The sequence below is a fragment of the Halichoerus grypus genome, chromosome 10 (assembly GCF_964656455.1).
Source record: "Halichoerus grypus chromosome 10, mHalGry1.hap1.1, whole genome shotgun sequence".
NCBI classification, from domain to species: Eukaryota; Metazoa; Chordata; class Mammalia; order Carnivora; family Phocidae; genus Halichoerus; species Halichoerus grypus.
In genome coordinates this window covers 42,984,892-43,006,226 of record NC_135721.1, presented here as the reverse complement: position 1 = coordinate 43,006,226, position 21,335 = coordinate 42,984,892, and the positions used below count along the sequence as shown (strand labels likewise).

Below are 21,335 nucleotides of genomic sequence, written 5' to 3'. Positions count from 1 at the left end.
AATGGTCTTTAAATAAATACTCAATTTCAGAAATTTAAAAATTAATATTCCCTTTTTTGTTTTATAAATTAGGGACTTGGTATCAGTTGTATAATATTCAGCATATAATATAAATATATTGTACACCTCTTCAGTATTTCAGAAGTGGTGATGGATATTAATATAGTAAAAAAGAGGAGTGCCTGGGTGGCTCAGTCAGTTAAGCGGCTGCCTTCGGCTCAGGTCATGATCCTGGGGTCCTGGGATCGAGCCCCATGTCCAGCTTCCTGCTCAGCAGAGAGCCTGCTTCTCCTTCTCCCTCTGCCTGTCACTCTGCCTACTTGCGCTGTCTCTCTCTCTGTCAAATAAATGAATAAAATCTTTAAAAAAAATAAAATGATCCAATCAAGAAGTGGGCAGAAGACATGAATAGACATTTTTCCAAAGAAGACATCCAAATGGCCAACAGACATATGAAAAAGTGTTCAACATTGCTCGGCATCAGGGAAATCCAAATCAAAACCTCAATGAGATACCACCTCACACCAGTCAGAACGTCTAAAATTAACAGGTCAGGAAACGGCAGATGTTGGCGGGGATGCGGAGAAAGGGGAACCCTCCTACACTGTTGGTGGGAATGCAAGCTGGTGTTAGCCACTCTGGAAAACAGTATGGAGGTTCCTCAAAAAGTTGAAAATAGAGCTACCATACGATCCAGCAAGTGCACTACTGGGTATTTACCCCAAAGATACAAATGTAGGGATCCGAAGGGGTACATGCACCCCGCTGTTTATAGCAGCAATGTCCACAATAGCCAAACTATGGAAAGAGTCAAGATGTCCATCGACAGATGAATGGATAAAGAAGTTGTGATATATATATATATATATATATATATATATATATACACACATATACATACACACACACACACACACACACACACACACACACACACACTGGAATATTATGCAGCCGTCAAAAGGAATGAAATCTTGCCATTTGCAACGACATGGATGGAACTGGAGGGTATTATGCTGAGCAAAATAATTCAATCAGAGAAAGACATGTATCATATGCTCTCACTGATATGAGGAATTCTTAATCTCAGGAAACAAACTGAGGGTTGCTGGAGTGGTGGGGGATGGGAGGGATGGGGTAGCTGGGTGATAGACATTGGGGAGGGTATGTGCTATGGTGAGCGCTGTGAATTGTGTAAGACTGTTGAATCACAGACTTGTACCTCTGAAACAAATAATACATTATATGTTTAAAAAAAAAAAAAAGAAGAAGATAGCAGGAAGGGAAAAATGAAGGAGGGGAAATCGGAGGGGGAGACGAACCATGAGAGACTATGGACTCTGAGAAACAAACTGAGGGTTCTAGAGGGGAGGGAGTGGGGGGATGGGTTAGCCTGGTGATAGGTATTAAAGAGGGCACGTACTGAATGGAGCACTGGGTGTTATACGCAAACAATGAATCATGGAGCACTACATCAAAAACTAATGAGGTAATGTATGGTGATTAACATAACATAATAAAATAAAAAGTAATAATAATATAGTAAAAAAAGAGAAAGAAGGAAAAAGAAGATCCTTATCTAAAAGAAAGAGGAGGCTTTTATTTCCCAAAGAGGCAAATATAAACAAGTTATTGAACTAAAATATTGACTTGTTCCAGAAGACTAATTGTGAAAAATCAAAATTTCTGTTAATGGCCCCAATCCTTTTGTGTAAGATTAAATGGAAATATGAACATCTTCTTGACAGCATCTGATGCTTTGGCAAACTGGACTTGAGTTCAGAGCCAGAGAATGGGAGAATAAAGGATCCCCTATAAAAATCCAAATCAGGAAATTCATTCTCTTTTCTTCCCATCAGTTCAAATCATGGCTATACTCCAAATGTGTTTTGTAAAATAGAGCCCAAATGCTAAAACAAATAAAGTTTAATAATCATGCACCTCCCTAGCACAACAGATGGCAACTAGGAAAGTCGCCTGCAGCAATGTGAAAGAAGACTCCCGCCTGTCGTCGTCGTCTTCTTCTTCTTTCTTCTTTCTTCTTTTCTTAAATAACAGTATTTATTAAATAGCTATCTCTATTGCAGACTTGCTCACATCTCTCTGTGAAGATAAAGTAGGCAAGTGGGGAGCATGTCTGAGAAAGACACACAAGATCACAAGATCTGTGGACAAAACGTGACAAAGGAAATATAACTCAAACTGAGATTTTTCTATTTTTAAATTTTTTTGGTAACCTTTGAACAGAAACATGTGAAACTCTATAAAATCACAGAATCCTAGAATTTTAGAGACGGAGGATGGTTTGGACATGGAATGGAAAATCCCTGGACTGGGAGCACAGAAGTCCTGCTCAGACACCAAGTAGTGAGGTGACCAGAATCCGTTCATCTCTCTGGACCTTGTTGTCCTCAGCTTTGAGGGGATCCATGGGATGGGGAAGGAGGGGAAACTAACATTGATTGAGTTACCTCTGCTGGGTTAAGGACTGTGCTAACTCTTACAAATTCTTTTTTTTTTTTTTTTTTTAAGATTTTATTTGACAGAGAGAGAGAGACAGCGAGAGAGGGAACACAAGCAGGGGGAGTGGGAGAGTGAGAAGTAGGCTTTCCGCAGAGTAGGGAGCCCGATGCGGGGCTCGATCCCAGGACCCTGGGATCACGACCCGAGCTGAAGGCAGACGCTTAACGACTGAGCCACCCAGGTGCCCCTCTTACAAATTCTATTTCTCTTAATGTTCCCAGCAACCCCACAGAGAAAACATTATCCACATTTTAGAGATGAGAAAGCCCCAACTGACTGTCACCCCCACCCCTAGGTAACCCAAAAATAGTTTCTACATAGTTTCCAAATCAATTCTCTCATTTTTTTCCACAGCAAAAATACTTTCCTAATTACTCTGAATACTGTTAATGCCTTTTATTTTTTCTAGCACATTGACATCATGATTGATCGTCCTGCTAACCTGGTGAAAAGACAGGGCATATATTACACTACCCATTGTGTTCATGAGAAAACTCAGACATAAAAAATGGGCAAATTGTTAGTCCAAGATCACAGAGCCTACTAATGGATGACTGCCACTAGGAGGCAAGACTTTTTTATTTTTTTTCTCTCTCAGTGATTGGCTTCTTGTCCAATTTAAGCTGATAATTTAAAAGTATTTCCATATGTCAACCTAATAGAGCCCAGAAAAGCATGAAGTGATGGTTTGGTAGTCCCCATTTGCTATGTTAATCTGAGCATTAAGGATCAATTACCATTATTCCTACACACATACCTTATTTAAAGAAATTAGAGCTGACAAAGGGCTGATGAATTAACAACTTCAGCCAGTGGCCAAAATTTCCAAAGTTCTAGTCCTTGCTTTGCCATTACCCAGCCTCTCTAAATAGTGAGAGCAAATATGGCACCCAAGTCATCTGCATTTTTTTAGTTATCTTTAGCCAAAGACTCGGAAGCAGAAGAAACCCAGGATTGTAAATATTACACAAGCAGAATCCTGACAACACAGTGACGTGGAATGCTAATGTCACCAGATATCCTCTGAGTTTGAAGATCAAAATATAGTCGGCAGTAATCACACTATGAAGAAGCCTTAGAAAAGTAGCTTTTCTCTCCAGTTTGTCAAACCTATCCCTTTACACCATAGAGAAAAGCCTGCACCATTCCACTCACTCTCCTCCTAGAACCCACCTTGCTGTTTGTTTGTTTTTTTTTTAATTTTATTTTATTATGTTATGTTAATCACCATACATTACATCATTAGTTTTTGATGTAGTGTTCCATGATTCATTGTTTGCATATAACACCCAGTGCTCCATTCAGTACGTGCCCTCTTTAATACCCATCACCAGGCTAACCCATCCACCTACCCTCCTCCCCTCTGGAACCCTCTGTTTGTTTGCTGTTTCTTGACTGGATGACTTTCTTTTTGCCACCCTGTCCTCCCTTCAAGTACTTCCCTCTTTCCTATTCAGATCTTACCTAGCACTTAATGTGTAGCTAAATTCCCCCACTCCTCTGAGATTACTTGACTTCCCAAATGCAGCATCTCCCTCTTTTGAACATCTAATTTAGCCTGTTACAGTGTTAGTCTCTCTACATAGTTGTTGGTGTTCTTAATTTCATGTTCTGGTTTACTCTCCTGAATTAGGAGCTCCTTGAGCATGAGGATCATAGATCTCACTTTTTGTGAGTTTCTGACAGTGACCAAAATGATGCTTCACATCTAATGAACATATGCTTTGCAGTTACAGTTATTGATCCCAAATGGGATACAGAATCTCATGTTGCCCTTCTTTTCACAGAATGAGGCAATGGAGCCTTCCCACACGTGTCTTTAACAACCCCAGTTACAATCTTTTTTTTTTTTTTTTTTTAAAGATTTTATTTATTTATTTGAGACAGAGAGAATGAGAGAGAGAGAGAGAGAGCACATGAGATGGGGGAGGGTCAGAGGGAGAAGCAGGCCGATGCGGGACTCGATCCAGGGACTCCAGGATCATGACCTGAGCCGAAGGCAGTCGCTTAACCAACTGAGCCACCCAGGCGCCCCCCCCAGTTACAATCTTGAGCATCACCATTACCCCTACGGATAAGGTTACCTGATCAAGCACATAATAATACAGGACACTCAGTTAAATTTGAATTGTAGGTAAACAGAGATTTATTCTCCTTTTAGTATATATGCATTCCTCAGTTTTCTTTTTCTTTCTTTCTTTCTTTCTTTTTCTTTCTTTCTTTCTTTCTTTCTTTCTTTCTTTCTTTCTTTCTGCCAGTTAGTTAACATACAGCGTAATACTGGTTTCAGGTGTACAATATAGTGATTCAACACTTCAATACATACATATATTCATGTATTCATACATGTATTCATACAATACCCAATGCTTATCACGACAAGTGCACTCCTTCATCCCCATCCCCAGTTTTCTTAAATTTAAAATTAAGAAATACCTGACCTACGTGACTCACTTCACTTGCCTTATCCTAATCCTTGCCCTGTGGGATCCTGTTTTTATTTAAAATTTTGGTATTTGTTCAACATGGGTTTTTTTGCATTAATTTGATTTTTGAAAATATTGCATTAAAATATTATCTTGATTACTGAGTTCTTTGGTGCCCCCTTAAATGTCATATCTGAGGTCAGTGCCTCATTGCCCTCTCCCTAATCCCAGGCCTGTTCTGGTTTTATTTTTTCATTTCTCAAATGGCAATAATGAGATGCCACTGGCAGGAAGAAATGATCCCAGTTTCTAACACTTAGTATTTTTTTTAGTAATCATTTTGTATTTTCATACTGTCTTGATTTTTTGTTTTTTACATTGAAAAGTTCAGTGATCCATTTTCCTTCTCTCATAGCCACATTTTAAACCAACTCATAACTGTAGTTTTTCAAAGTAAGTTTTTATTACTATCATAAATAGAAAGGACATAGGAAATCTGGTTCTCAGAACGATCATGGGCTAGACCTTCTCATATTTTAATGGTGAACATCCTGTTTGCAAGAAGAAAGCTAAAGAGAAAAGAAGCAGCTTTGGCTGCTAGGCTTATGGCATGCCTGGATCTGGAGACAGGGCACCAGAGTCACACTTGCCGCGTAACCAGCTTCCCTCCACAGGTAATGCAGCACATTGTTCTTCTCCATACACTTTTCTTTTCTTAGAGCTATTTGTACACTGATATTTTAACACTGTAAAATGTTACCATTTTATTTTAAGCTCTTTCTACTTATAAACTTCAGTGTAAACACATGAAAGGGTCAGAATAAGAGTTTAGGGAGTGGAAAAGATATGGGGATTTATAAGATTTTAGATGGTTAAAAATATACAAACATATACCCTGGTTTTGGCTTTTTAGTAAAAACTATATAGGGTTATACATCAGACGTTTGTTCAGAAAAAAAAAAAATAATTAAGCAAGTTGCAGAAAAAATGACTGCTTTAAATCTAGTTGTAAGTAGACCTGATGTATATATATATATATATCAGTTTTATGTATCCAGGATTTTGTCATTGGAAGAGAATATTTAGAAATCTCTTGAATGGTAATTTCTATGGATCCTCAAAACACTATCTTGTTATCATTTCATCATATACACAAATTACTATAGAGACCTACATGACTCTACAGAGACTTGAGTATGGAACAAGAATTGACTCACCACTAGGACCGTAAATAAATAAATCTATAGGGTGTTTGACTAAAGGATAGATAATATATTTGAAAACTTTTTGAAAATAATTTTCTCTTAGAGGGAAGATAATGCCATCCATAAAGTTATGTAGAGCTTTCCATCCATGGGAATTTTGTTGTTCCTGTTGTGGTTTTAAAAAGATAATATAGATTCTATTTTGTTTGGTTTAATTGTTTTACTATAGCCATAAAAAAAAAAGGAAGGCAGGAAGAAAGAAAGAAAGAAAAGGAAGGAAGGAAGGAAGAATGAAAGAGAAAGAAAAGGAAAGAAAAGAGAAAAAGAAACTATTCAGTGAAACTTCCAAACTTCTAAGTGAATAATTTATTAAAGAAGAGATTTTTGGATTTTTCATTTGTTTGTTTGTTTTGCCTTTACCTCTGCCTCTTAGGGTCATAAGGGACATTTTCCTTATGATTTCAAGCTGTGGGTTCCTTATTATCATGTTTAGCATCCCAGTGCATGACAGAACAGAAATTACAAACACTATATTTTGTAGTAAAGCATCTCTTTTGACTTTGATACAGAAGTTACAATATGGTCTAGGATATATTGGAATGAAATTCTGAATTCTGGTGATTTATTTTAAATGTTTTCTAATTTAGTTTTTATCATCTCAATCATTTTCTATTCAGAACTGTGCTTACATAAGAGAGTAGCAAAAAAAACATTTGTATTTGAAGGCAAAAGCAAACCTCCTGTGTTTACTTAATTGATGAATGTCTGGAGCAGGAAGAAAACATACTTGCATGAAGTTGAGTATGGACATATGTGTAAACCATCCTGAGAATGTATTGTTTTTCAGCAATTTAAATTTTTATTTCAGAGAAAACCAACTTTAGAGTTTAGAAAACCAACATGTAATAGCTGTGTATTGAAAAGAATTTCCTCTCTCCCTCTCTCTCTCTCTCTTGCTTGGATTCTACCAGTCAAGTGTGTTTCTGATTTTTTTTTTTAAATTTTAATGTCTCTAACATTGAATTTTCTAAACCAGAGATTGTTTCTCTTCTCTTAATAGACTGGAAGAAAAGAAAAAGGAGATCCTCTAAACATTGCAATTGATAAGATGACCAAGAAAACAAGAGACCTAAGGAGACAGGTACTGTTTTTGTTTTTATTTTAAGTGCATGGTACTGAGTGGTGGTTTTCAAGAATGTCCTTTTCCAGGGTGCCTTCTTAGAGCTGACATTCAAGTTGCTATTCTTCATAGCATCTACATATACACAGAAGCATTTCATCAATAAGGTAGTCTGCTGAGCAGACAGATGTGACAGCCTCAAGATGTGTGATGAAAACACCCTCTGAAGAGGCAGCATGCTAACTGCCCAGAAACAATCTTCCCAGGTAGAGACTTGGTGAATTCACTACCTTCTACAATCTGTTTTTCAGTTTTCCAGATCCAGGTATATAAAGAGCCAGTCTCTGATTTCTGCTGGTTCTTACTTATCACAACTCCAAAGACCTTAAATGAATAAACGAAAATGCTGATGGTTAATGGGAAACACAACTCTTAATCTGATGGGCTAATTACGGTCTCTGACCCTGTGTATTCCCTTTGGGGATCCAAGTCACCAGGGGAATGTTTGCTTATCAGATGGTTGTTTGGGAAACTGGGGACCTAAACAAGGAAAGTTAGTTGGATGATTTGAATGGCTAATGGTATTAGTCTGACAGGTCTATTTTGGGGGATGAAAAAAATCTCTGGTCAGGGCCCCATTTTATCTTGGAAGTGCTATGTCTACACTGGTAACCCTATTGTCTTGTAACCCTTATTTTCTTTCCATGGTGAGCTCCACTTTCTTTGGTAGTGTTCTTTCTAGAAGAGTTATACCATCCATAAAGTTACAATAAAATCCCGTCTTGATTTCCTTTTTTTTCTGAAATTTTTTTTGAATTTTTTAAAATTTTATTATGTTACGTTAGTCACCATACAATACATTATTAGTTTCTGATGTGGTGATCCATGATCCATTGTTTTCGTATATCACCCAGTGCTCCATGCAGTATGTGCCCTCCTTAATACCCATCACCGGGCTAACCAATCCCCCCTCCCCCTTCCCCTCTAAAACCCTGTTTGTTTCTCAGAGTCCATAGTCTCTCATGGTTCATCTCTCCCTTTGATTTCCGCCCCCTTCATTTTTCCCTTCCTTCTCCTAATGTCCTCCATGCTATTCCTTATGTTCCACAAATAAGTGAAACCATATGATAATTGACTTTCTCTGCTTGACTTGTTTCACTTAGCATAATCTCCTCCAGTCCCATCTATGTTGATGTAAAAGTTGGGTATTCATCCTTTCTGATGGCTGAGTAATATTCCATTGTATATATGGACCACATCTTCTTTATGCATTCATCTGTTGAAGGGCATCTGGGCTCTTTCCACAGTTTGGCTATTGCAGACATTGCTGCTATGAACATTGGGGGGCATATTGCCCCTCTTTTCACTACATCTGTGTCTTTGGGGTAAATACCGAGGAGTGTAATTGCTGGGTCATAGGGTAGCTCTATTTTTAATTTTTTGAGGAACCTCCACACTGTTTTCCAAAGTGGCTGTACCAACTTGCATTCCCACCAACAGTGTAAAAGGGTTCCCCTTTCTCCACAACCTCTCCAACATCTGTTTCTTTCCTTGTCCATTTTTGCCATTCTAACTGGTGTAAGGTGGTATCTCAATGTGGTTTTGATTTGAATTTCCCTGAGGGCTAATGATGATGAACATTTTTTCATGTATCTGTTAGCCATTTGTATGTCTTCTTCAGAGAAGTGTCTTTTCATGTCTTCTGCTCATTTTTTGACTTGATTATTTGTTTTTTGGCTGTTGAGTTTGAGAAATTCTTTATAGATCTTGGATACCAGCCCTTTATCTGTAGTGTCATTTGCAAATATCTTCCCATTCTGTGGGTTGCCTCTTTGTTTTGTTGACTGTTTCCTTTGCTGTGCAGAAGCTTTTTATCTTGATGAAGTCCCAAAAGTTCATTTTTGCTTTTGTTTCACTAGCTTTTGGAGATGTATCTTGAAAGAAGTTGCTGTGGCCGATGTCAAAGAGGTTACTGCCTATGTTCTCCTCTAGCATTTTGATGGATTCCTGTCTCACATTGAGGTCTTTCATCCATTTTGAGTTTATCTTTGTGTATGGTGTTAGAGAATGGTCGAGTTTCATTCTTCTGCATGTAGCTGTCCAATTTTCCCAGCACCATTTATTGAAGAGACTGTCTTTTTTCCATTGCATGTTTTTTCCTGCTTTGTCGAAGATTATTTGACCATAAAGTTGAGGGTCTATATCTGGGTTCTCTATTCTGTTCCATTGGTCTATATGTCTATTTTTGTGCCAGTACCATGCTGTCTTGGTGATCACAGCTTTGTAATATAGCTTGAAATCAGGCAACGTGATGCCCCCAGCTTTGTTTTTCTTTTTCAACATTTCCTTGGCGATTCAGGGTTTTTTCTGATTCCATAGAAATTTTAGGATTGTTTGTTCCAGCACTTTGAAAAATGTCATTGGAATTTTGATTGGGATGGCATTAAAGGTATAGATTGCTCTGAGTAGCATAGACATTTTAACAATGTTTATTCTTCCGATCCATGAGCATGGAATATTTTTCCATCTTTTTGTGTCTTCTTCAGTTTCTTTCATGAGTGTTCTGTAGTTCCTAGAGTATAGATCTTTTACCTCTTTGGTTAGGTTTATTCCAAGGTAATCTATGGTTTTTGGTGCTATTGTAAATGGAATCGTTTCTCTAATTTCTCCTTCTACAGTTGCATTGTTAGTGTGTAAGAAAGCAACTGATTTCTGTGCATTGATTTTGTATCCTGCCACATTACTGAATTGCTGGATGAGTTCTAGTAATTTGGGGGTGGAGTCTTTTGGGTTTTCCACATGAAGTATCATGTCGTCTGCGAAGAGAGAGAGTTTGACTTCTTCTTTGCCAATTTGAATACCTTTTATTTCTTTTTGTTGTCTGATTGCTGTTGCTAGGACTTCTAGTACTATGTTGAACAATAGTGGTGAGAGTGGGCATCCTTGACGTGTTCCTGATCTTAAGGGAGGGGCTCTCATCTTTTCCCCATTGAGGATGATATTCGCTGTGGGTTTTTCATAGATGGATTTTATGAACTTGAGGAATGTTCCCTCTATCCCTATACTCTGGAGAGTTTTAATCAGGAAAGGATGTTGTATTTTGTCAAATGCTTTTTCTGCATCAATTGAGAGGACCATATGGTTCTTCTCCCTCCTCTTATTAATGTGTTCTATCACATTGATTGATTTGCGAATGTTGAACCAGCCTTGTATCCCGGGGATAAATCCCACTTGGTCGTGGTGGATGATCCTTTTAATGTATTGTTGGATCCTATTAGCTAGGATTTTGTTGAGGATTTTGGAATCCATATTCAGCAGGGATATCGTTCTGAAATTCTTCTTTTTGATGGGGTCTTTGCCTGGTTTGGGGATTAAGGTAATGCTGGCCTCATAGAATGAGTTTGGAAGTTTTCCTTCTGTTTTTATTTTTTGAAACAGCTTCAGTAGAATAGGTATTATTTCTTCTTTGAATGTTTGGTAGAATTCCCCAGGGAATCCATCAGGCCCTGGACTCTTGTTTTTTGGGAGGTTTTTGATCACTGCTTCAATCTCGTTACTGGTTATTGGCCTATTCAGGTTGTCAATTTCTTCCTGTTTCAGTCTTGGCAGCTTATAGGTTTCCAGGAAGGCCTCCATTTCATCCAGATTGCTCAGTTTATTGGCATATAGTTGTTGATAATTATTTCTAATAATTGTTTCTATTTCCTTGGTGTTAGTCGTGATCTCTCCCCTTTTGTTCATAATTTTATTAATTTGGGTCCTTTCTCTTTTCTTTTGTATAAGTCTGGCCAGTGGTTTATCGATCTTATTAATTCTTTCAAAGAACCAACTTCTAGTTTCGTTGATCTGATCTACTGTGTTTCTGGTTTCTAATTCATTGATCTCTGCTCTAATCTTAATTATTTTTCTTCTAATGCATGGCTTAGGCATCGTTTGTTGCTTTTTCTCTAGTTCTTTAAGGTGTAGAGTTAGTTGGTGAATTCGGGATTTTTCTATTTTTTTGAGTGAGGCTTGGATGGCTATGTATTTCCCCCTTAGGACCGCCTTTGCAGTATCCCATAGGTTTTGGACCGATGTGTTTTTGTTCTCATTGATTTCCATGAATTGTTTAAGTTCTTCTTTGATTTCCTGGTTGACCCAAACATTCTTGAGCAGAGTGGTCTTTAGCTTCCAAGTGTTTGAATTTCTTCCAAATTTTTTCTTTTGATTGAGTTCCAGTTTTAAAGCATTGTGGTCTGAGAATATGCAGGGAATAAACTCAATCTTTTGGTATTGGTTGAGACCTGATTTGTGACCCAGTAGGTGGTCTATTCTGGAGAAAGTTCCATGTGCGCTCGAGAAGAATGAGTATTCTGTTGTTTTAGGGTGGAATGTTCTGTAAATACCTATGAGGTCCATCTGGTCCAGTGTGTCATTCAAAGCTCTTGTTTCCTTGTTGATTTTCTGCTTCGATGATCTGTCCATTGCTGAGAGTGGAGTATTGAGGTCTCCTACAATTAATGTATTGTTATCAATATGACTTTTTATTTTGGTTAACAGCTTATGTAGATGGCTGTTCCCATGTTGGGGGCATAGTTATTTACAATTGTTAGATCTTCTTGTTGGATAGACCCTTTAAGAATGATATAGTGTCCTTCTGTATCTCTAACTACAGACTTTAGTTTAAAATCTAATTTGTCTGATATAAGAATTGCTACCCCAGCTTTCTTTTGAGGTCCGCTGGCATTGGAGATGGATCTCTATCCCTTCACTTTCGGTCTGGATGTATCTTTAGGTTCAAAATGAGTCTCTTGTAGACAGCATATGGATGGGTCCTGTCGTTTTATCCAATCTGTAACCCTGTGCCGTTTTATGGGAGCATTTAGGCCATTCATGTTGAGAGTGATCATTGAAAGATATGAATTAATTGTCATCATGTTGCCTATGAAGACGTTGTTTTTATAGATTGTCCCTGTAAATTTCTGTTGTAGATCACTCTTGGGGTCTTTCTCCTTTTATAGAACCCCCCTTAATATTTCTTGCAGGGCCGGCTTAGTGGTCACATATTCTTTCAGTTTCTGCCGGTCTTGGAACCTCTGCATCTCTCCATCCATTCTAAGTGACAGCCTTGCCAGATAAAGTATTCTTGGCTGCATGTTCTTCTCGTTTAGTATCCTGAATATGTCTTGCCAGGCCTTTCTGGCTTACCAGGTCTCTGTGGATAGGTCTGACGTTATTCTGATGTTCCTCCCTCTGTACGTAAGGAATCTCTTCCCCCTAACTGCCCTTAAGATGGTTTCCTTGGTTCCAAGATTTGCGTTTTACTATTACATGCCGGGGTGTTGGCCTGTTTTCCTTGATCTTGGGAGGGGTCCTCTCTGCCTCTAGGACACGAATGTTTGTTTCATTCCCCAGATTAGGGATGTTCTCAGCTACGATTTGCTGAAATATATCTTCTAGTCCTCTCTCTCTCTCCACTCCCTCCGGGATTCCAATAATTCTGACATTGGAACGCTTCATGGTGTCACTTATTTCTCTGATTCTATATTCATGGATTCTGAGTTGTTTTTCCCTGGCCTCCTCTTTTCCCTTTTTATCCATTAAATTGTCTTCCAGGTCACTGATTCGTTCTTCTGCCTCACTTACCCTAGCTGTTAGATTATCTAGGTTAGATTGGATCTCATTGATAGCATTTTTACGTTCTGCCAATTCAGCTTTCATTTCTGCCCTTAGACACTTTATGTTGCCATTAATTGATTTCTCCATTCTAGTTATTGTCTTCACAATTGCTAGCCTGAATTCCATCTCCGACATCTTGGTTATATCTGCATCCATTTGTAAATCTGCGGCGTAAGTCATAATCTCTGAGTCTTTCCTATTTTGGGGGTTCCTCCTCCTAGTCATTCTGTTGATGGGTGGTTGAGGGAATGTATAGAGTCCAAATTATTGACCAGAACCCAAGCAAGATGCACCTGTTTTCTAGGGACCTTAGGGTTGCTGGCCTCTTGTTCTCCCAGCCTGTCTTCCGGGGGAGGGGCCTGCTGCACTGTTACTCAGGCAACCCTGTTTGGGCAGAGTTGCCCTGCCTCCCTGTGGCGAGGGATGGGCTCAGTGAGAACCAGTTTTTGGGGCTTTTGTTCTCTGGCGGCTTTCCGCGTCTCTTCCGAAAGTCAGAGCAGAAGAGACCGTTTCCAATCCTCTGCCTCAGAGCAGAGAGATCGCAGTCTGTTCTTCAGTGAGCTCTCCAGGCCACACTATCTCCGTTTCTGTCTGTGCTGCTATAAACTGCAGCGTCCTGGGTTGTGTGCCCCTCCGCAGCGCCCCCATTCCTGCCTCCAGGTCAGGGCATGCCTCTGCCCTTTGTGCTTCTAAAACCACCAGCCACTCCCAGTTTGCACGCACGACCCCCGTCCCAGGGACTGCTCTAAAGTCCTTTCCCCTCCACTACCAGTCTGGGAGTCTGTGCCCCGTCCCCATCGCAGGAGGCTGTTGCTCACCGGTGGTGTAGGATCCCCACAGCCAGGCTCCCTCCCACTGCCATTTATCCTCCGATATCTGCCTGTGGAATCACGGCTCCCCAATTCGTACCTCGAAACCAACCACCTGCGATATTCTGTTTGTAAAGATCCAGATCTATCTTCTTACATCTCAGGCTGATTTTGTGGGTGCTCAGAGTGGTCTGGTAGATATCCAGCTCAATTCCGGGGACCAGTTGGAATAGGGTCCCCTACACCTCCGCCGTCTTTCCCCCCTCTTGATTTCTGCCTGAGAAGCATCCTGTCTCCTACTGGTAGCTTTTGCATATATTCGTCTCATTCATTAAGTGTTGATTGTGTTAGTCACTAGAACCAACCACTTCCCTGAGGCAGCAAGAGCCTTACTTACTTTGTGCAGCAGGAAAAGCTCTACTGGCATGGCTGCATCTAGCACTCGCTGCTCTTATGTGTCAAGTACAGACAAGATTAGAAAGGTGCCTGGGCAAGAATGACCAAGGAGCATGTTAGAAGTGGCTTGAATGAGAGGAAGACACCCCTTCTAATTACTACTGGGAATTTTCTGGTCTCCCTTCAGGATATCATCTGTAGGTTGTAGGCATGCTTGAGCTAATGTCCTCGAGAAAAATCACAATTGGTTCTGGAATATGAAGACTCTAGTTTACCCAGCTAACAAGTCCTTGTGGGGGAAGCATTTGCTTTTTATTTTACCTTAAAATGAGGGAGAATAAAACGTTGTCCTGTACCAGATGGATATTTGGCCAGGTCTATCTCTTTGCCCTCTTAGACCATGTCTTCATTCAAATCCCCATCTGATATGAAATGATACGGGTAGTAGGAATTGGGACTGGGGTTAATGGGAAACATTGAATCAGGTGTCCAGAGCCCAAGGTTTTACTTCTAGCTCTGCCACTGAACTGGCTGTGTGACTATGGATCTGCCATCTCTTGGTCTTCATTTCTTATATATAAAAGTAGAGAGCCAAACCAAATCTGTAAGCTACCTATAAGCTGTATAAGATTGAATGAGTGCAAAAGAAATCTGCATTTATTTCCTATGCCACAGGTCCTAATGCTTGATGATCACAGATTTTGAAGCAGTGGGAGTATATCTTCTTTAGGCCCTGTCTTTGGCTAGATTGTCAACCAGGCAAAATTCATGAACTGAGTTTTCTCACCTCCTCAATCTCTTGGTTTTAGAAGAGACCATTCTATTACATTCGGGAGCCAGCAACCTCAGATCTCTGAGCTTATGGACCTATCATAGCAACTTTTTATGTCTTATTAGGAAGGAATGGATAAAGTAATTTTTACTCTGGTGTTAAAATTCTCAGAAAAAGGTTTACTCTTTTTTAACTAAGGATAGTGGTGAAATTTGTAGATGGAATTTATGGTAAAAGTTGAAATGTTTTGGTGACAAGTTCCTTGGAGAACTTCTTTTAGGATGGCAGTGGAAGGAGTATGTCATCCTTTGAAATCATTCCATGCATAAAAGAATTATTTTTCTGCTCACCTTTCCCAAAGATTGAGAGGAATAAAGATTAAGAGAATTGTTTCATGATACCAAGATCCAAAAGTTATGGCATAATTTCACACCACATCCCCACATTTGGTTCAAACATCTTTCTCTTTCCCAATTTGCCTTTCTAGAACTAAGATGGTTCCCATCTGTCAGTTCCATCCCTATCCATATGTTGGGATATTTTTGTCTTTCTTTCCATCTCTTCTGTTTCTCCATGTACACCTGTAGTGGTACAAAAGCTTTTCTGATCTAAACAGAAGCTACCTAGCACTTACACAAATGGAACATGCAACAACTCTGATTAGCTTGGCTCAGGTAGACCTTCATCTTAGATTTGGGTAGGTAGTTAATTGGATTAACAAGGTTTTGTCTTAGTATCTAATAGTAGTGAGGTATTGTGGCCCCCTGAATGCTAGTGGTTCAAATGAATGTTTTCCTGTGGCTGAAACACTTTCTGTTCTGACAAACCTTATTAGAAGAGATGTTAAATGGAAACCCTCCAGTGTCCATGTCCACTTCCCTGTACACATGTAATCCTGTATACAATATTTAGAGCAATCAAATCACAATGGGAAAAAAAAAAAAAGCTGAAAGCAAAGAAAAACATTTCTAGTGACTCTCCTTAAGTTTCCACTCTCAAGTTTCTTGCTTCTTCAGAGCCCTAAGTTTGGGCAGTGTCCTTCAGAAGGGTGACCCTGGAGTCTTGCAAAGTTCTAGTCACCAAATTAAAAAGAAATAAAGTCAATCGTGATCATTATCTTGGACTTCCCTAATTAAAAAAAAAAAAAAAAGTAGACTTTTGTAGATAATTGAAAAAATCAAGAGTAATTGAATAAAAAGGATTTCTGTTTAAGTAGGATCTTCAAGTGAATGGATCCCCTTTCTTTAGACAGTATATCCCAAAGAAATGGGGAGTCATAAATTATGAAAAAGGTTGCAGGAACCCCAGGGTGTTATTTAAAATTGATTGGCTTAGAACCATCTTGCCAATTAAACCCATGAGAGTGGGCAGTGGTAGAGCCGAATCCTCTTAAGAGTATTTTGTTTGGAATTAAAAATGGATTTAGGGGAATATAACTGCCAGCTTTAAGCATTATGTTTTAATTTTAGAGCTGCGGGCACAGTATGCCCATGTCTGAGCTATTGTCACTGCTGTGATTCTGGAATCAGACCATTATAAAAACAAAAGCTTTTGGCTGACTCCCCGCCTGGGTACCTAGTAGCCCACATGGTCTACCCATCCCATAGAGAGGACCCAGTCTGTGTCTGCCAGCTTGTTCTCCTTCTCTGTGCCACCTGTGAACTATTCTAGACGTGGTCTCTTGATTTTCTCTAAGCTTACAGGGATGCTGGTCTAGCCTGGTTATTATTTTGGTCCTGTTATTAGTCTTTTTTTTCCCAAGTTGATAAGCAAATCAGGACCCAAATGTTTCCCTATGAGAAGCTAATAAATAATAATCATAATAAGTTAGGGTGTTGCTAAACTTAGCAACTCTCTCATTCCCCAAACTAATCAAGGGCCTAATTCTTATCCCTTCACCCTTAATAACCATCACAATAATTCCAGCAATGAGATTCAGTAAGTGTCAACTTGACAAAAGTGTTAATTTTGCTATTACAATCAAAACACTTTCAACTAACAACGAAAGTCATGTATAGACTGATTTTACATCGGGACGAACACTTAATGGAATAGATTATGTAACAAAGGATTTAAAAACAAACAAGCAAAAAATGTTATTGGATGGTATGTTTAAAGTGTATTTTTCAAGACCCTGTCTCCATAGAGAACTTAGATAAGAAATATAACTAAAGGTGGGCAGTAATCAGCAGCAGCTTCTGAAATCACTGCCCACAAAATGAAAACTAAATTATAGTTGACAGGTATTGAGTTCGTAAAACGTTCCAGGCACTCTTCTAAGTTCTCTCCATGAATGGACCACATTTAATCCTCATACCAGCTCTATGAGACAGAAGAGGTCATCATGCTCATTTTACAGATGAGGAGATGAATTAAAGTAATGCATCCAGGGCCACATGGAGTATGGATACATAAAGGTTTCAGCCCACACAGTCTGTCTGTAGGGTCTTTGCTCATAACCCTTCCCCATCCTGCCCCTCCATCGAACCAGCAGATGCATTTGGGTCACCCATATACCAAACTACTCTGGGGGATGCAGTTGGGAAAGAAGGAAGGTTAACATAAATATATAGAGGTGCTTTATGATTTCCAACAGCACATTTACTACTTCAGGGTTTGGGATGGGTGACATGTACATACTATATACAGAAAAAAAAAAAAAAAATCTGCGGTGAATGTCAAAAAAATGATGTTAGTTGTGTTATGATATTGTCTCTCAGGTTTCCAGCTGTTATGGTTCACTGGGTCCTCTTTTTAAAAAGTGCTATTATGTTTAGGTAGCTGGCTTCTCAAAGTGTGAATTATAGATTTTGCAAAAACATTTACAGAAAAAAGGAATTTTAAGGCATTCACTTCTTTTTCTTAAATCTGTTCATGATGGGGCCAATTATTTTTAGAGTCATTGTAAGATAACATTTTAAAATCACTTATTTCCAGACTTAAATCTGCTTTTCCTCATAAGGATATGAGGCTATCTATATGGCTATAATAAAAATAAAATAAAATACTGATTTCTTCCAAATGTTTAGGTTAATGTTCTTCACACTGAAAACCTATGTCAGAGTTAATAATCCCTAGAGTTTATTCTCTAGGTCAGATTTGCCTTGCTGCTGTAGAAATATGGAGACCAGAGAATGATCATACAGCGATTGGGATTTGAAATACAGAACATAAACAACTTAGAGACAGACAGAGACAAACTGCATCAGAAGCACCAAAGATCAGAATCAAAAAGGCAAGGAGGAGAAGGACAGAGGTAGCAGAGGGCTCAAGAGCACTGTGAAAGGCCATCCTTTGGACATGTCTCTTAAAAATGGGTTATATATTCAAGCCATCTCTCTACCTTAGGAAAATCCTGATATGACAGTCCTGAATGTCAGAGTACCACATACTTATTTATCTCTTGGAAAATACTCATTAGGACAAGTTCAAAGTACATGATTTCATCAGTTGGAAACAGTTCTTAAAATATCACTATGGGCAAGCTCTTCTCTTATGTATACATTGTTCAAGTCATGAAGTGATTTAATTTCTTCTTATGAGCCTGCCTATAGTTGATTACTAACATATTAACACAGTTTGTATAGGACACCAAGCTTGACCTCTCCCTCATTAGTGAGTTTAGATCACAGAACAAGTCCAGTAGCTTGATTAACATTGAATAATCAAATAACACACTGTACTGAGTGGAGGGATCTGTAACATATGTGTGAATAGGAAAATGCTCAATCATGCGGTTCAGCTACTGATTTGTTCTCTTCTGCCAATTTCTCCAGGGCCTGGAAGTCAAGGAAAAGTAAGAAGGGGTAGGATAAGTAGCAATGGTTGAGTCCCAAAACACATTCAAAAGAATATCTGTAGCTGGTCTAATCTCTGATACCTTCTCCTATTCTAGGAGAATACCATTAAGAATCTTAACCCTGACACTGGACAATCAGCTATAGGATTATTAAAAAAAAATTTTTTTTTTATCATATTGTCTAGGATGAAATTCCTCAGCAGGAAATTCTGGAAGATTTTCAACAATGATGATTTAAACAACAAGGAACTTTTTTTTTTTTTTTAAGAATGTTGTTTTAGCTTACCAGAACACTCATCTTGATTAAATGAAGTTGGCCCATATTCATTGTTGGAGGCTATGTTTAGGCTGGGATTTCTTATCCAAACTTGTCACTGCAAGGGAGATAATTTTGAAGCGTGTTGCACAAGAGTTTGCCACTATGGCCTGAATTGAAGTATTTCTAGAGTTGATGATAACAGCTAATCGCCTTGATTCTGACTGAACATACTCAGTGGATCATTGCAGTCAGCTTGTGGTCAAATATATCTGTTCCCTTTGACCCCTCCTTGCCAACATTATCTTTTATTACCTGAAATGGCTGCCGGCATCAGTTTTCCAAGGAGAAATTTCCACCAGGGCAGCTGATATTTCTTTATCTCCCCCTTTCCCAAGGAGGCTGGATAATCTGAAATTTAGAAAGTGAGTCATCTTCCTACAGGCCCTGCCTTTCCTGCTGTGGCCACCAGCCCTGCTGGCAGCCCATTTGCCCTAGGATCTCATCACTGTGTGCCTTGCTGGCTCCGGTGAATGTCACTAATGAAGACTGAGGGAATTCAACAATGCTCTTTGCTTGGGTAGAAAATTGTGAAGAAGAGGATGTTGCTTATAATGTCCATCTATTTACTTTATATGCCTCTGACAAATCTTTGTCTTTTTTGGCTGAATGAAATTTCCAGTATACCTGAAAGTCAAATCCTCACCTCACCCCACCCTACACAATTGTGTGCTTCCTGCTGTAATTAACTTTCCAAGAGGAAAGCTCCTCCCATTATCATTCTTTAAATCCCCATCAGTCATTCAGTCTGGTGGATTTCAACTCCTACATGCATGTCCAGCCCATTCCTTTCTATCCACTCCCATTGGCACTGCTTAATTGCTTTTCATAAAAATGATGGTCACAGCCTCACAACCACTCCCCTCTACCCCAGGCCTTCCTGCCTTCAGCTCACTCTAGCTCCAGCAATTTAAGTCAGCATTCACTTATCCTCATGCTTTTGCACTTGCTTCTGCCTAGAATGCCCTCTCTCCCTTCTTTTTTTTTTCCCCCAAGAAAATTCACAATTTTTTCTGAATGCATACTCTTCTTCTTCCCCCGCCCCTCCCCCCAGGAAAATTCACAATTTTTCCTACAAGGCTTAGTTTAAATGTCACCTTATCATCACAACCTTATCCAATTCCTATAAACAGGGCTTATCCAGTAGGCTCTGGAGCATTTTAAAATACCCTTATTATGACACTTTTTACAGTAGATTTTAAGTTATTTATGTGACTTTGCCTATTCCCAAGTGTTATTATTTTTTGTTTCTTCAGGACATATCCTAGTTGCCAAAATAAAGTAAGCTTATACCACACAGGGGTTGAAAGAAGGAAGACTGCCCTGTATGCAACCTTGGCACCCAAGAAATGTCACAGTCATCAGTTTCCCTCTATTCTAAACTCTCATGTCTCTGGTTCCACTGTTTTAACAACTAGATTTGTTAAAAAAAAGTCCACTTACACTGTGATAAAATAGCTATTTGCATTTTAATAGAGAACTTCTATGCCTTAATCCAGAAGTTTCCTGTTGCTGGACTGACTTTAGAAAAGTCAGCTCAAGAACCAACTGAAATGTAGATATACGGCTCCATCTTGGGAGATTTTGATTTCATGTACATATGGTGGCACGTTAAACTCTGTACTGTAATAAGCTTTCCAGATAATCGATGATGTTCTGGCAGGTTTGAATTCCTCTGCCTTTGTTTCTGAGAGTGGGAACTTTCAGACCTCATTGCAATCTGTTGGGGGATGTATCTGAGGACTGTGAAGCCCTCCAACTTCTCTCTAATCCTCTATGAGAGCCTCTGCTAGACCTCTCCACCTCACAGATACAATATCTGTTTAGAGAGAAAGAGAATCCATGCTTGAGCCCTCTCTCCTCGTGGACCAAGATTAGAGATGGATGGTCTGTCTGAATGCTCACTACACCATGCTCAGGGTCAAGACAAAGGCAGGGAAAGTGGGACAGTAGCCTCAGGTACAAAATTTTAGGGAACACCAAAAAACTCAGTAATCAAGATAAATAATATTCTTATAGTATTTTAGAAAATAGAAATTAATGCAAAAAAATCCATTATGAGCAAATTATCAACACTGTAAATAAAGATAGGATCAGTAACAGGACAGTTACCAGAAGCTGGAAAAAAACAGCAGTACTGATCCTGTCTTTATTTACAGTGTTGCTATTTTGTTTATGATGGGTGAATCTTTCCTCAGTCTTGGCTCTGCTCCAGAGTTTCTATCTATAAAGTCTTTACTGCACCTGCTATATGACAAAGTTCCCCCCCGAAAGTCTCAATGTCAGGTGGTTTTCTTTTTTCCGCCTACAT

At 39.1% G+C, this 21,335-nt stretch overlaps 1 protein-coding gene across 4 annotated transcripts in view; it reads left to right on the top strand.

The window, feature by feature from the left end:
• CTNNA2 (catenin alpha 2) overlaps positions 1-21,335 on the top strand; it is a 1,076,840-nt gene that overhangs the window by 799,565 nt on the left and 255,940 nt on the right. For all 4 annotated transcript variants that reach the window (XM_078056374.1, XM_078056373.1, XM_078056372.1 and 1 more), the window contains exon 8: positions 7,215-7,295. In XM_078056374.1, coding sequence (XP_077912500.1) covers positions 7,215-7,295 — 81 coding nt within the window. The remainder of the gene's footprint in view (positions 1-7,214; positions 7,296-21,335) is intronic.